This window comes from Oryctolagus cuniculus, chromosome 7, assembly GCF_964237555.1.
Source record: "Oryctolagus cuniculus chromosome 7, mOryCun1.1, whole genome shotgun sequence".
Lineage (NCBI taxonomy): Eukaryota > Metazoa > Chordata > Mammalia > Lagomorpha > Leporidae > Oryctolagus > Oryctolagus cuniculus.
In genome coordinates, this window is record NC_091438.1 from 31313509 (window position 1) to 31325920 (window position 12412).

A 12412-nucleotide genomic window follows, 5' to 3' on the forward strand; every position below is an offset into this window, starting at 1 on the left:
CAAAAATAATTCTGATAATGCTGGAGAAATGGTTTATAGTTCTCTTGCTGGAAGTTAAATATTAAATATTAATTAAATTAATGGTAAATATTGACAGTATTTTCATATAACAGATGTGGAAACTGAGGCACAGAAAAATTAACTTTCCCTAAAACACGCTGATAATAAGCACCACAGTTCAGGATTCAAAGAGAGCTGGTTTGGCTTTAGAGGCTGAGATTTTATGATTCCATTACAGTGATCTTCAAGGTGTTAAGTAATTCACCCATACAAATAAAGTGAAAGAGGAGAAAGGAAATATGCAAACCCAGAGATTAAGTGACTTATCCGAACTCAGTGGCCCTGAAGCCAATCAGTATATTCTACTCTGTGCTATTTCCTCTATCTTGAAAAAATTTAGGAGGAAATGCTAAGAACTAGAAACACCTTTGCAAACACCCAAATCAGAATAAGCAGTCATTTATTTGTGACAATTACTTTCTCAAAAAAATTTACTTATTTATTTATTTGAACAGGAGAGAGTGAGACAGACAGACTGTCCATCTGCTGTTTCATTCCCCAAGTTCCTACCACAGCCAGGGTCTCCCATGCAGGTGGGTGGCAGTGACCTAAGTACTTTAGCCATTATCTGCTGCCTCCCAGAGTGTGCAACCCAGGCACTCCCTTTTAGAAGGAGGGAGTCCCACCTGCTAGGCCAAATGCCAGTCTTTGCTGTACCAACTACCTTGATTTGAGCTTTACTCTTTTAAACACAAGAGCATCAAAAAGTTCATGGAACATGGAATTAAATCACAAATTAATATACATTTTCATGAACATTTTGAAATGCCCTCATAAAATGGGATTCCAGATTTGAAAAAGGAAAGAAAGATGATGCCCTTGGCCTTGTCAAAAGTAAATGAAGGTGACCTCATTGAATCTTTAACAGTGACCATACCTAACACACAAACTTTAGTCTTAATCTAAGCCTTTCTGACCTAGGCCACGTCCTCATTCCCTCTGGGACTTCTCCATTGTCACTACCATTCTCCATCAGTTTAGGATCTCTGAAATCACACTATCTTCTTCTGACTCTTATTTGCTCTTCTTATACCTACAGGATTCATTTTACCAAGGCTCTTCTATTAGTCCATACACTCTTTTAATGTGGCTTAGCAACACTTATACTTTCCTAAAAATCCAGGAGTTACCTAGCTGCCTCTTCCCCATCATTAATCAAGTATCACTGGCCCCTGAGTCCCATCATTCATCTAGACATCTACCAAATCATCTTCTCTTTTCTATCTCCATGATGACAGCTCAGCTCTTATCAAACCTCAACTGGACTGTGGCAATATTCTCCTAACCAGGATTATACTCTCCTGACCCTGAGGAATCTGGGGAACCATTAAGCTGCAGGATTTAAGGATTTAAGGTCAAAATTCATGGAAATTTCAGGTAAGGTTTTTTAATGATCTGGTTTCTTTGAGTCTTTTGGGCTTCATATTTCACTCCTACCTGCATTTGCAATTTATTCTTTAGTTTTAACGCATTACAAATAGCTCCAAAACACAGCTTACTGATTCTTCTTCCATGTCTCTGAGCTTTGCAGATATTGTTCATTTTCTAAGACTGACATTCTCTCCTTTGTAAGCCTACAAATGCATACCTAGAAGGCATCTCTTATCACAAAGGGCTCCCACAGCATTCTGTGCCTATCACGTCCAACACCGACACAAGGTTTATCTCACTGCCACTATACTGTCAGCTCTTTGTAGGTGAAAGCTGACTTATTCATCTTCTAATCTTGAATATATATGCTGGAGTAGGTATTTAGACAATAAAAGATTTTAGAATGAATGATCATGGGGGAAACAGGTAAAAACCAACCCCCAAAATAATGAAGAATCAGTAGACATGTACCAATGCACAACCCTGACACTCTCTAAACTGATTTCATTAACCAACCTTCTAAACATGATTCATTATGATTTGATATAGAAATTAAATAATATTTATGGCTCAAGGATTTTTATACCTCATAAAATCTGGAAGTTTCTGATACAATACCCTATCTATCACCTTCTCAAACCTGAAGCATACAATTTTAGTGTTCAGTCCACATTCTTTGAATACATTCCCATGAAAAATGGTCAAAGCACTAGAACCAACTGGTCCATTTTATCTTTAGCATATTGAATGACTCCATTTAGACTCTTAGCCAAACTCTTGGTTCTTCCTATGGTCATTAAACATACAAATGTCAGTGAAGGGCAACTTCAATAACATAGTATGCATGATGAAATATTTTTCTTAATATTAACTATTGATGTTTTAAAATGAAATAAAATTGAATAAAAACATCACTCTAAAGGGGATGGTTTACAGCCTAAATGATCCTAGCTGATGTGTGTGTCACATCACGCGGGCAGCGGGGTGCACCACTAATGAACTACCGAGGACCTCACCCTGCTGGCCCTGGGGCGTCTGTGAGATGATGAACTGTGCTGGTTGCAAGTTGGTGGTCGGATGTACCAACACAAACTGCTGCAGGTTGAGATTCTGCTGCTGAAGTTGTTGTAGTTGCTGAAGATCCTGAAAAATCAGAATTAAAACACAGATTGGAGATTCTGAAGTAAAAGTCTGTTGGACCGTAGCTCATGACTTCTGTCATATCCACATAAAAAGGAGTCAGTTACTTAGCATTCGTTCATGCTCCACACAGGGTGTGCTATGAGGAATGCCTGCAAGGACTTTTATTGTGGGCATGATTTAGTGCTAAGCTTAATTTTCCTTAGTTACTGAAAATTTCCTCAGTTCTGTTTCTAAACATACAACATGGGTTTTAGAAATCAAGCAAGAAAAGCTTAAAACATTTGTTTTTCCTTTTGTTACGTAAAACTTGAGAGTGGATGTCTGAATTTCCATCAATAAATTTTAAGAATTATAATGACTCATGAAATTTGATACTACCTTACCTAACTCAACTGAGAAATCAATGTTACATTCTTTAAAAACAAAAGCAGTTGAAGGGCAGAGCTGTGGTTGTGCCACTGCTTGCAATGGTGGCATCCTGTATCAGAGTGCCGGTTTGAGTCCCGGCTCCTCTGCTTCTGATCCAACTCACGGCTAATGTGCCTGGGGAAGCAGTGAATGATGGCTCAAGTGCTTGGGCTCCTGTCACCCATGTGGGAGGCCCGGATGGAGTCCTGGGCTTCTGGCTTCAGTTTGGCCTAGCTCTGACTGTTGTGGCCATTTGGGGAATGAACTTAGAAGTTCATTAGAAGAATGAACTTAGAAGATAGAAGATCTTGCTCTTTCTCTGTCTCTCCTTTCCCTGGCACCCTGCCTTCCAAACAAATAAGATAAATCTTAAAAAAAGAAAAACAGCCATACATAAATTTGATCTATAACATAACAGCAGCACCTTCCACCGGCTTAGTATTTCATACTTGCAAAGTGCTTTCACGTCTGTCATCTTATTTACATAATGTCAACATAAGGTCTCACCACTTAGGCACTAAAAACATTTATTTGGCAATGAAGAGAGTGATCTTGATATATCAAGACTGTATATAATAGTACAGCAATGAAGATTAGCCTAACATCTGTTCTTCATCATATAGTTAATTATTTCTCTTAAACGGTCTATTCAAACTCTGGTTACAATTTAAGTCCATTTCTGAGTCTTCTGTAAGGGATAAAGACAACTGTTTAGCAAAGACTCACAATATCTCTTCAGAGAGTTTATTGATGTAACTATTTATATCTCCTCTTCTTAAAGCAAGATTTCCCTCAAGGGTATTTTCCTCTGTGGTATTCTTGTCTGTGCCTCTTACAAAATTTTTTTTTATTATCTATACATACTTTGCCCTAAAATGTGAAAATCAAAACAAAACATCCTAATGCAGTTCTCCACAATGCTAATCACTCCGTGGCAGAGCTGACGCGCAGTCTGTCTCACACATGGGTGGCAGCATTCACTGCAGAGTACATCAAAGAACCCATGCCTGCTGCAATTAGCTAATTAAGATAAATACAGTAATCCCCTGCCTCAGAAATATGCCAGCTAATTATTCGAGAATTGTCACTTACTATAAACAGTCAGTATTCAAATAATCAGCTATGCGCTTATAATGTCAACTCAAACAAGCAAACAAATGTATTCTTTCTACTTCAGTGGTAAGGAAGGGTACCACTTACCTCATGATCTAGAGCTCCTCTGCCTTTAAGGGCTCACACTAACTATCAGAAAGTCAGTCTGATATTAAATAAAGCCTGCCAGCGTGCTCCTCATGTGCTGCCCCACCTCCAGGGTGCCTCACTCACCTGCGCGATCTGGATGGGCTGAGAGAGGGGGATCTGCGTCATGGGCGTGGCGGCGGAGGCTGAGATGGTGGCCCCAGCAGCACTGTGCTGTTGGCTGGCGGAATGCTGCTGAACTGCAGCAGCCAGCAGCTGGGCCTGGGCCTGGGCCTGCTGCAGTAGTAACTGTTGCTGGGCTGGCGTCAAAGTGAGCTAAACAAAATTAGAACAAATAACAGGAAAGGGTTGAAGGAGAGAGGCCCTCGTAGCAAACCAATTGCTTTGAAACAGGTAGTCCAAGTGGTAGGAGACCCCAGCTATCCAACTTTGCATAGTTAGCATGTGGCTAAAATGGCTATCAGTGGTCAAACTACCACTATCAGCAGAGTATTAAAATTAAAATGGTAGTCCTCATTTTGGCCTTGAACAATCATTCAAGCTTGTCCACAGCCCTAGGTTTCAGGCAAAAAAAAAGTAATTAACTAGTAAGCCAGGAAAAACACACAAAAAAGGAGGGGGGGAATCAATGCTGACAGGATATAAAAAGAAATTTATACTCAACAGAACAGCAAGTGATTAGGCAGATGAATGAGAAACAAGGATGCTGGATATGACCATGGAAAGACCCGATAAGGCCCAGCTGCTTTCCATTAGTGGGAATCCCTGCCATATTCCATCATTTCCATATGTCCTAAGACATGACTAAAGAATATGAACTCCATTTGTTTCTTTTCCAAGGCTCCCTGTAGGCCCCCCTTCCCTAACACAATCATTTCTGTTACTAAAAGCATTGAGAATCTGCAACTTTACATCCTCTTTCCAACATATTATCTCTACTAAACAGGTGGTGACAGCCACTCTCTTTACATGCAAATGAATCCTAATGCCCAGGTTTAATAGACTTCCCCAGTCACAAGAATCTAGAAGCCCAAGTGCCTCTTATTACTGTACACTAGTTACCAAAAACAAATCCCAAATGATTCAACAGGAAATATATTCAGAATAGATTTAAAGTTGCTTTCACAATGTAACTTATTTCAGATACATTTAAATAAAGCTAGAAAATGTGCTCTATATTCCTTTTGGTGACACAGTATGATCAAACAAGAAGGTATCAGGCAATATTCTGAAGGGCACATACTGTCATTTAGTGACACAACCCTCCTTCTAAAAGGATCCAGCACAATTTGCATTAAAAATACAAGAATCAAAATGAAACCATTCAAAAACTCAATAACACCCTTCATGAGGCATGTGCACATATTTTTATATCATATATATAGACATATACTAATCTCTATGGGATGGGATTTTGTATACCATTTTGCAACAGTTCTTAAAAGAGCTTTCCACTGTCAAAACACATTTAACTAAAATGAAGAAAATCAAATATTCTGATGGTTGATATGATGTGAATTGAAAAATAACCTTTCCTTAGCATTCTCCTAAGCCCCAACTCCCAAAAAAGAATTTAAGAGACCGGTCTTAAACACTGGAAAAATAATTTGGACGATGCCTTACAGCAAAGATAGCTGAAAAGTCAAATGCTTGATACAGTCATAGAGCCCAATTATCACCAATAAAAAAATAAATGGAATTACCGAATGCTAAATGCCAAGCGCTGTTCTATGAGCTTTATATACCTCTCTAAACTGCGGAACAGTATTGTGAAACGTGTAGTATGAACATTTGCATTTTAAAGAAGGGTAACTGAGGTACAGGGTGTTGAAGTAGGGAAACCTACATGTTAAGTTGCAGAGCCAGGATATGAGGCCACATCTTATTTCTGAACATTGCACACACAGTCACTAAGAGAACATTTGTCTTTCATAGCACTAAATCTGTTCTTTAGCTTCTTTCCTGCTATCATGTCATAATGCCACACCAACAAGTGTCATTTCATCAATGCAATGGTCTCAACCACATGATAATGACTATCATATGGTGAAGCAGTACCTGAAATGTGGGTTTTAAAAAGTCCTTAGTTTATCCAGAGCAACTGCAACCATTAGAACAGATGTCCTGAAAACTTAGGACAAAGATAATTTCTTTTCTATGATGCCTACAGTGTAGAACATTCCTTAAAGGCACAACAGTGCCAGGCATGGCCATGTTACAGCCAGCTACAGTGAGCAGTTCAAATCATACACTGGCCACTGGCAATTCTGACACAGAGACAGTTTATCACAATCCTCTCAGCAAAAACTTACCCCGGTTATCTGTCCTCCAGCCAGCATAAGCTGGGTCTGAGGAATGGCTGCCTGCACAGAAGGCTGCTGGGAAGGCTGGGCTGGCTGCTGGGAATCCCCCGATTCTTCATTAGATTTAGACTGAGGTGGGGTGGGAGAGGAAATAAAAGATTGAAATAGTTGGTTAGAAGAAATGCACTTATAACTCCATATTTTAAGAATCATTTAACACAGAAGGGTGGGCATTTGGCTAACAGTTAAAACGCCAGTTAGGATGCCCAGGCCCCACACTTGAGTGCTAGGTCTGATATCCAGCTCAGGCTCCGTTTCCAGCGTCCTGCTGATATGGACTGTGGGAAGCAGGGGTAATGACTCAAATAGTTAGGGCCTTGCCACCCACATGGCTGAGTTTGACTCCTGGCTTCAGCTCTCTGGCATTTAGCAGGCATTTGGAGAATGAAGCAGTAGAAGGAAGCTCTCTCCCTCTCTCTCTGCATTCTTAAATAAATAAACAGAAAGTAAACATAAACAGGCTTATTTAGTCATGAGTTTTCTGGTTTCTCTCTTTTCCTTTCTTATAAATCTTTGTATTTTCCTAAGATATTTACATACTAAGTGTTTAGACTTTTTATTTCAAAAAGCTATAATTTTTAAAAAAGTTGCTCCTCCACAAATCAACAGAATTTTTCACAACCCTAATCCTTAACTCTGGAAATAAAAGAGTAAAGAAAAGAACACATTTTCAAACCATGTCTATATTGGACCATCTATACCAATGATTTTTTTTAAAGATTTATTTATTGATTTGAAAGTCAGAGTTATACAGAGAGGAGAGGCAGAGAGAGAGAGAGGTCTTCCATCCGATGGTTCACTCCCCAACTGGCTGCAATGGCCAGAGCTGCACGGATCCAAAGCTAGGAGCCAGGAGCTTCTTCCAGGTCTCCCACATGGGTTCAGGGGCCCAGGGATCTGGGTCATCTTCCACTGCTTTCCCAGGCATTAGTAGAGAGCTGGATTGGAAGTACAGTAGCTGGGTCTCAAACTGGTGCCCATATGGGATGCTGGTGCTTCAGGCTAGGGTGTTAACCTGCTGTGCCACAGTGCCAGCCCCTATACCAACATTTTGACATGACCTGGTCGCCAGTCTGAAACTTCTTCATGTGCCACACTGATTACTAGATCCACAGAATCCTTCATCTAATATTTTAAAGAACTGTGAATCTAACATCTCCCATCAAGCAACACACACGCTTGATAGAAAATGCTGCAGTCAAGAGAAGAAGAAAACATACTCCTGAAAGAGGCATGGAGAGAAAATTTTATGGTAATTAAAACTGGTTATGCAGAGTATTAAAATTCTGCATAGATTTGCATATTTCCCACCACCTGTTTTGGGGACTGCAGCAAGGCTAATTAACATAAAAGCTCTGATTAATTCTGCCAGTCATTGAGAGATAATTACAGTGCAGGACTGTAAACATTCTGCACTAGAGATACAGCCTGTTTGCCAACATCTCTCTAAGGGATGAAAGTTTACCATGGCAACCAAGGCAATTTTCCGCCTTCTCTCTCTCAGAAAGGAAGGTCACATTATCTCTTTTATTTCTTCTCCTTGTTTCCATGTGTTACCAGGTCCATATTCCACCGGGTTTCATGGAATGCTCTACTCAAGGTCTTTTGTCATTAGCAACACTGAAATCAATCTTCCAGAATACTGTTTCCCCTCTTTATGTTAGGTACCTAAATACTACAGTGAAAGCAGCAGGTTGACAGAAATGTTATGGAATAATGCTTAACACTTGAGCTTTGTATGTTTCATAGAAGCAAAGTAGTCTGATCTAAGTTTTACTTTAATATTGACTGTCTACCTACCAACATTTATAAACAGGTTTAATCACAGTTCTTAGAAGTATAACAGCAGAAAAGAACCCTGGCAATCCTAGAAATGTCCTCCACTTAAATACAGATGTAAATAACTGAACCCCAGGAATAAATAATCTGCCAAAAGTCACACAGCTAGTTATGAAAAATAAAACCCTAAGACCTCTTTTTCAGTTGGTCCAGCATTCTTTCTTCTGTACCATGTTTCCCTAAGACATGAAAAATGATTAAAAAAAAAAAAAGATCTTTGGAAACACAGTGGGTATTTAAGAGATTATTTGGCTTTGTGTTCAGGTATTTGTTAGAGCTGTTGTATAACTTAGAACCTTTTTTTACTGAACTTAAATATAAAACTTGGAAAGTAGACCTTTCCTTTCTACCTTTGGTTCACACACAGTACCAGAATAAGAAATTAATTTTCATTAATGGAAATAATTATCATTATTTGGGTATTTATGGGATTCAATAACTGATTAGAATACTTTAAAGTATTTCCTATTATAAAATTACATGCTCATTATAGAAAATTAGAAAAAATATAAATAGAAAAACTGACCTATAATCCCATATTCCAGCTTACCTGTACATTTAAAGACTGAGCAGCAGCCTGTAAACTTGTTCCAGTGAGCTGGACCTATAAGTAAAGTAATCAGGGGAAGTTCTAGTCTAATACTGTTGACAATTGGAGTTGTCATTAACAAATATTTTAAGTCTCTACTAAGTATATGTCACTGAACTAGAATGGAGACTACAAAGAGTTTTATCTTACGGGGTTAAAACTTTATGGCCAAGCTCACAGTCAGTCCCTCCACCCACACTGAAAATGCTATTGCTGTTTCTGGAAGGTGTTTTCCCACATTGAGCATTATCAGACATGCCCACTTGAACTGGATGTTCCTTATACAATATTCTGTTTGCACTGATGGACTGCCTGGATTCTAAAACTTTAATTCATCTTCTACACTGTGTTAAAGAACACATACAAAGCAGTAATCTACATACATTACTTTTATCAATATAAGCAATCAGATCTTATTTTTATTTCAAAATCTTCATTTATTAGAAGCTCTACTTCTAGTGTACACTCATACACAGTCAAGTCCCTAAAAGATTTACAGTCATAGCTTAAATTTCCTGGCTAAAATAATCTGTCATATAAAGCACACATGCAAGTCTGTCATAATATTTAATACTCACCTTTCAAAAGTTTAGACAGCTCAAATTATGGTTATGTTAAAATAAGAATACACATGGAATTTGAAAACCATCACTGGCAACTCTGATAACTGATTCAAGCAAGAGTCATCAAAGGATGCTCTAACAGGTGAAATTTGAGGAGGAACAGGATATCTACATGTTCTCGACTCTCTCCACAGATATTAATTACAGAAGGTGAAACAGAAAATTTACAGTGGGGTGATGTGGCAGACAAGTAATCAAGAGAGCACAGCTAGAGTCACCAGCAAGGAGACAGAAGCTCTCCGCTATGCTGTGCTGAGGATACAGCATTGCTATGTAGTTAGTACTCCTACCACAAGTGTAGAAACTCAATCTAATATTTTTTTTTTTTTTTTTGACAGGCAGAGTGGACAGTGAGAGAGAGAGACAGAGAGAAAGGTTTTTCTTTTCCTTTTCCATTGATTCACCCTCCAATGGCCGGTGCCGCAGGCGGAGGATTAGCCTATTGAGCCGCGGCGCCGGCCCTCAATCTAATTTTGATGAAGCATTAGACAAACCCAAACTGAGGAACACTACAAAATAACTGGTTTGTACTCTTCAAAAATGTCAGTGTCCCAAAAACAAAGCAAAACTGAGCAGGAAGAAAGAGCATATAAAATTCATATTAGAATGAATGGGAAAAAAAAAAAGAATGAATGGGAGCCTAAACTAGGGTAGTGGTAGAGGGAATAAAAAAGTAGAAAACATGAAAGGTGTTACAAAGTGCTGCATAAGAATACTGGCAACTGATCAGATACAGCTGAAGAACAACAGTCCCAGGTTATTCCAAGTTCCAGAAAATGAGCTCTATTTTGTATATATTAGATAGCACCAACATCCTCCACTTTCAATATAAGGGTTGGTATGGACTTCATTAGAAGTTAAGAGCTAAAATTAACTGATTGCTATGTCCTTTACTTTAATTACTTGAAACAGAGAGACCTTTCAGTGGTTAACAGCCCTTTGAAACAAAACAAAAAACCCCAGAGATTTAAGAACTCACTTCAGATACAGTACAATTAGGATAGGCCTATTTGAAGAGATAACATGTTTAAGACCTAAAGGCATCTAAGATGTTATCCAAAGAGCTACAGTGAAGAGTTTCAGGTACAAAGATTTTTTTTTTTAAGATTTTATTTATTTATTTGAGAGGTAGAGTTACTGATAGTGAGAGGGAAGAGAGACAGAAAGGTCTTCCTTCCGTTGGTTTACTGCCCAATGGCCGCAACGGACGGAGCTGCGTTGATCTGAAGCCAGGAGCCAGGAGCTTGTTCCTGGTCTCCCATGTGGGTGGAGAGGCCCAAGGACTTGGGCCATCTTCTACTCCTTTCCCAGGCCACAGCAGAGAGCTGGACTGGAAGAGGAGCAGCTGGAACAAGAACTGGCATCCATATGGAATGCTGGTGCCACAGGCGGAGGATTAACCTGTGCGCCATGGCGCTGGCCCCCAGGTACAAAGATTTAAAGGAGATAAAGTTTTAAATGTGATTTTATTGAAATCATGATGTTCCTGCGATAAAAGTCTGTTGAGGAATAGGACATTTATACAGTCTTAAAGAATCATTCCACAGTGGTGGGTGTTGTGGTGTGGCAAGTTGAGTTGCTAATGGGGATGCTCATATCCCCTACCAGAGTGTCAGCCAGAGCTCTGGCTACTCTGTTTCCAATTCAGCTTCCAGCTAACACGCTTGGGAAGGTAGTAGATGATGGCTAAGGTCTTTGGGCCCTGCAATCCACATGGAAGCCTTGGATGGTGTTCTAGGCTCCTGGCTTCATTCAGCCTGGATCAGTTCCAGCTACTGTGGCCATTTGGGGAGTGAACCAGTAGATGGAAATTCTCTATCCGCTTCACCCTCCCCACCCACCCCTGTCCTGCTACCTATCAAATAAATAAATAAATCTTACAAAAAATTTTAATAAGTGGTCAAAATGTCTACAACTCACTCTGAAATAGTTTAGAAAACAATTAGGATTTTGTATGTGTGGACACACACACAGAGACAAACCAAACATGGCACACAATAACAATTTTTGAGTCTAGGTAAAGGGTTTTCAGACAGACATATGGTTCTACTGTTGCAAGTGCTTTGCAGATTTGGAAATTCTCAAAATGGAAAGTTAAAAATAAAACAATTAGAGCATCCTTTACCACTCTATTTACCTACTTTCCAACACCCTTGAAGACGCAGTTCAGAAACCACCCACTGTGGGATGTACCGGTTTTATAGGCTGAACTAACAATTCTCTCCCCTGTATCCCTGTGCATTTTACCATTCACCTGTCTATCATTTATTCAACAAATAATCACTGAGCACCTTTTATATTTTGGGTGCTTTGGCAAATACTGGGGATACAGGTAAACAAGTTTCCATCTTCATGGAATTTGCTGAGAGGTAACAAACCTAAAACTATTTTAGATATGTACACATACATTTATGTTGAGGAAAAATTCAGTGTGCTAATCTATTCAATAAGGGGGCTAGAATCAAAAGATAAAAGTACCACAGTGTCTGTTAATGATGCATCTAATCAGCGAACAGTTACTCAGGGACTTGTGTATTGATGGAGGATTTTATGGTATCAAGGTTTCCAATAAAGTTCTGTGATTTCAGTCCTTTGTTTTAGGTGGTATACCACTATGATGATTGTGGTCACTGGTGGATAGATCTGAAGGATGTAAAAAGATGCAAGAAGAGTTTGGATTTTGGACCTGTAGCTTCAAGGATTCATTTAATACATTTGGACCATCAAAGACTTAAGCCAGACCAAGATGTTTACTGTGTGCTGTAAAACTGATTAAGCTCCACCAAAAGTGCTATAACTCTTGAGAAACCAGAAAA

At 39.1% G+C, this 12412-nt stretch overlaps 1 protein-coding gene across 34 annotated transcripts in view; it reads right to left on the reverse strand.

Annotated features, from left to right (window-relative positions):
* Nucleotides 1-12412, reverse strand: part of POU2F1 (POU class 2 homeobox 1) — a 188944-nt gene that overhangs the window by 42614 nt on the left and 133918 nt on the right. For 20 of the 34 annotated variants that reach the window (XM_051857149.2, XM_051857145.2, XM_070077413.1 and 17 more), the window contains 4 exons: nucleotides 8935-8988; nucleotides 6495-6614; nucleotides 4309-4497; nucleotides 2448-2574 (listed from right to left, as the gene is read on the reverse strand). In XM_051857149.2, the coding sequence (XP_051713109.1) occupies nucleotides 2448-2574; nucleotides 4309-4497; nucleotides 6495-6614; nucleotides 8935-8988 (490 nt within the window). The remainder of the gene's footprint in view (nucleotides 1-2447; nucleotides 2575-4308; nucleotides 4498-6494; nucleotides 6615-8934; nucleotides 8989-12412) is intronic. The other 14 variants (XM_051857140.2, XM_070077416.1, XM_070077417.1 and 11 more) reach the window with 1 other exon arrangement.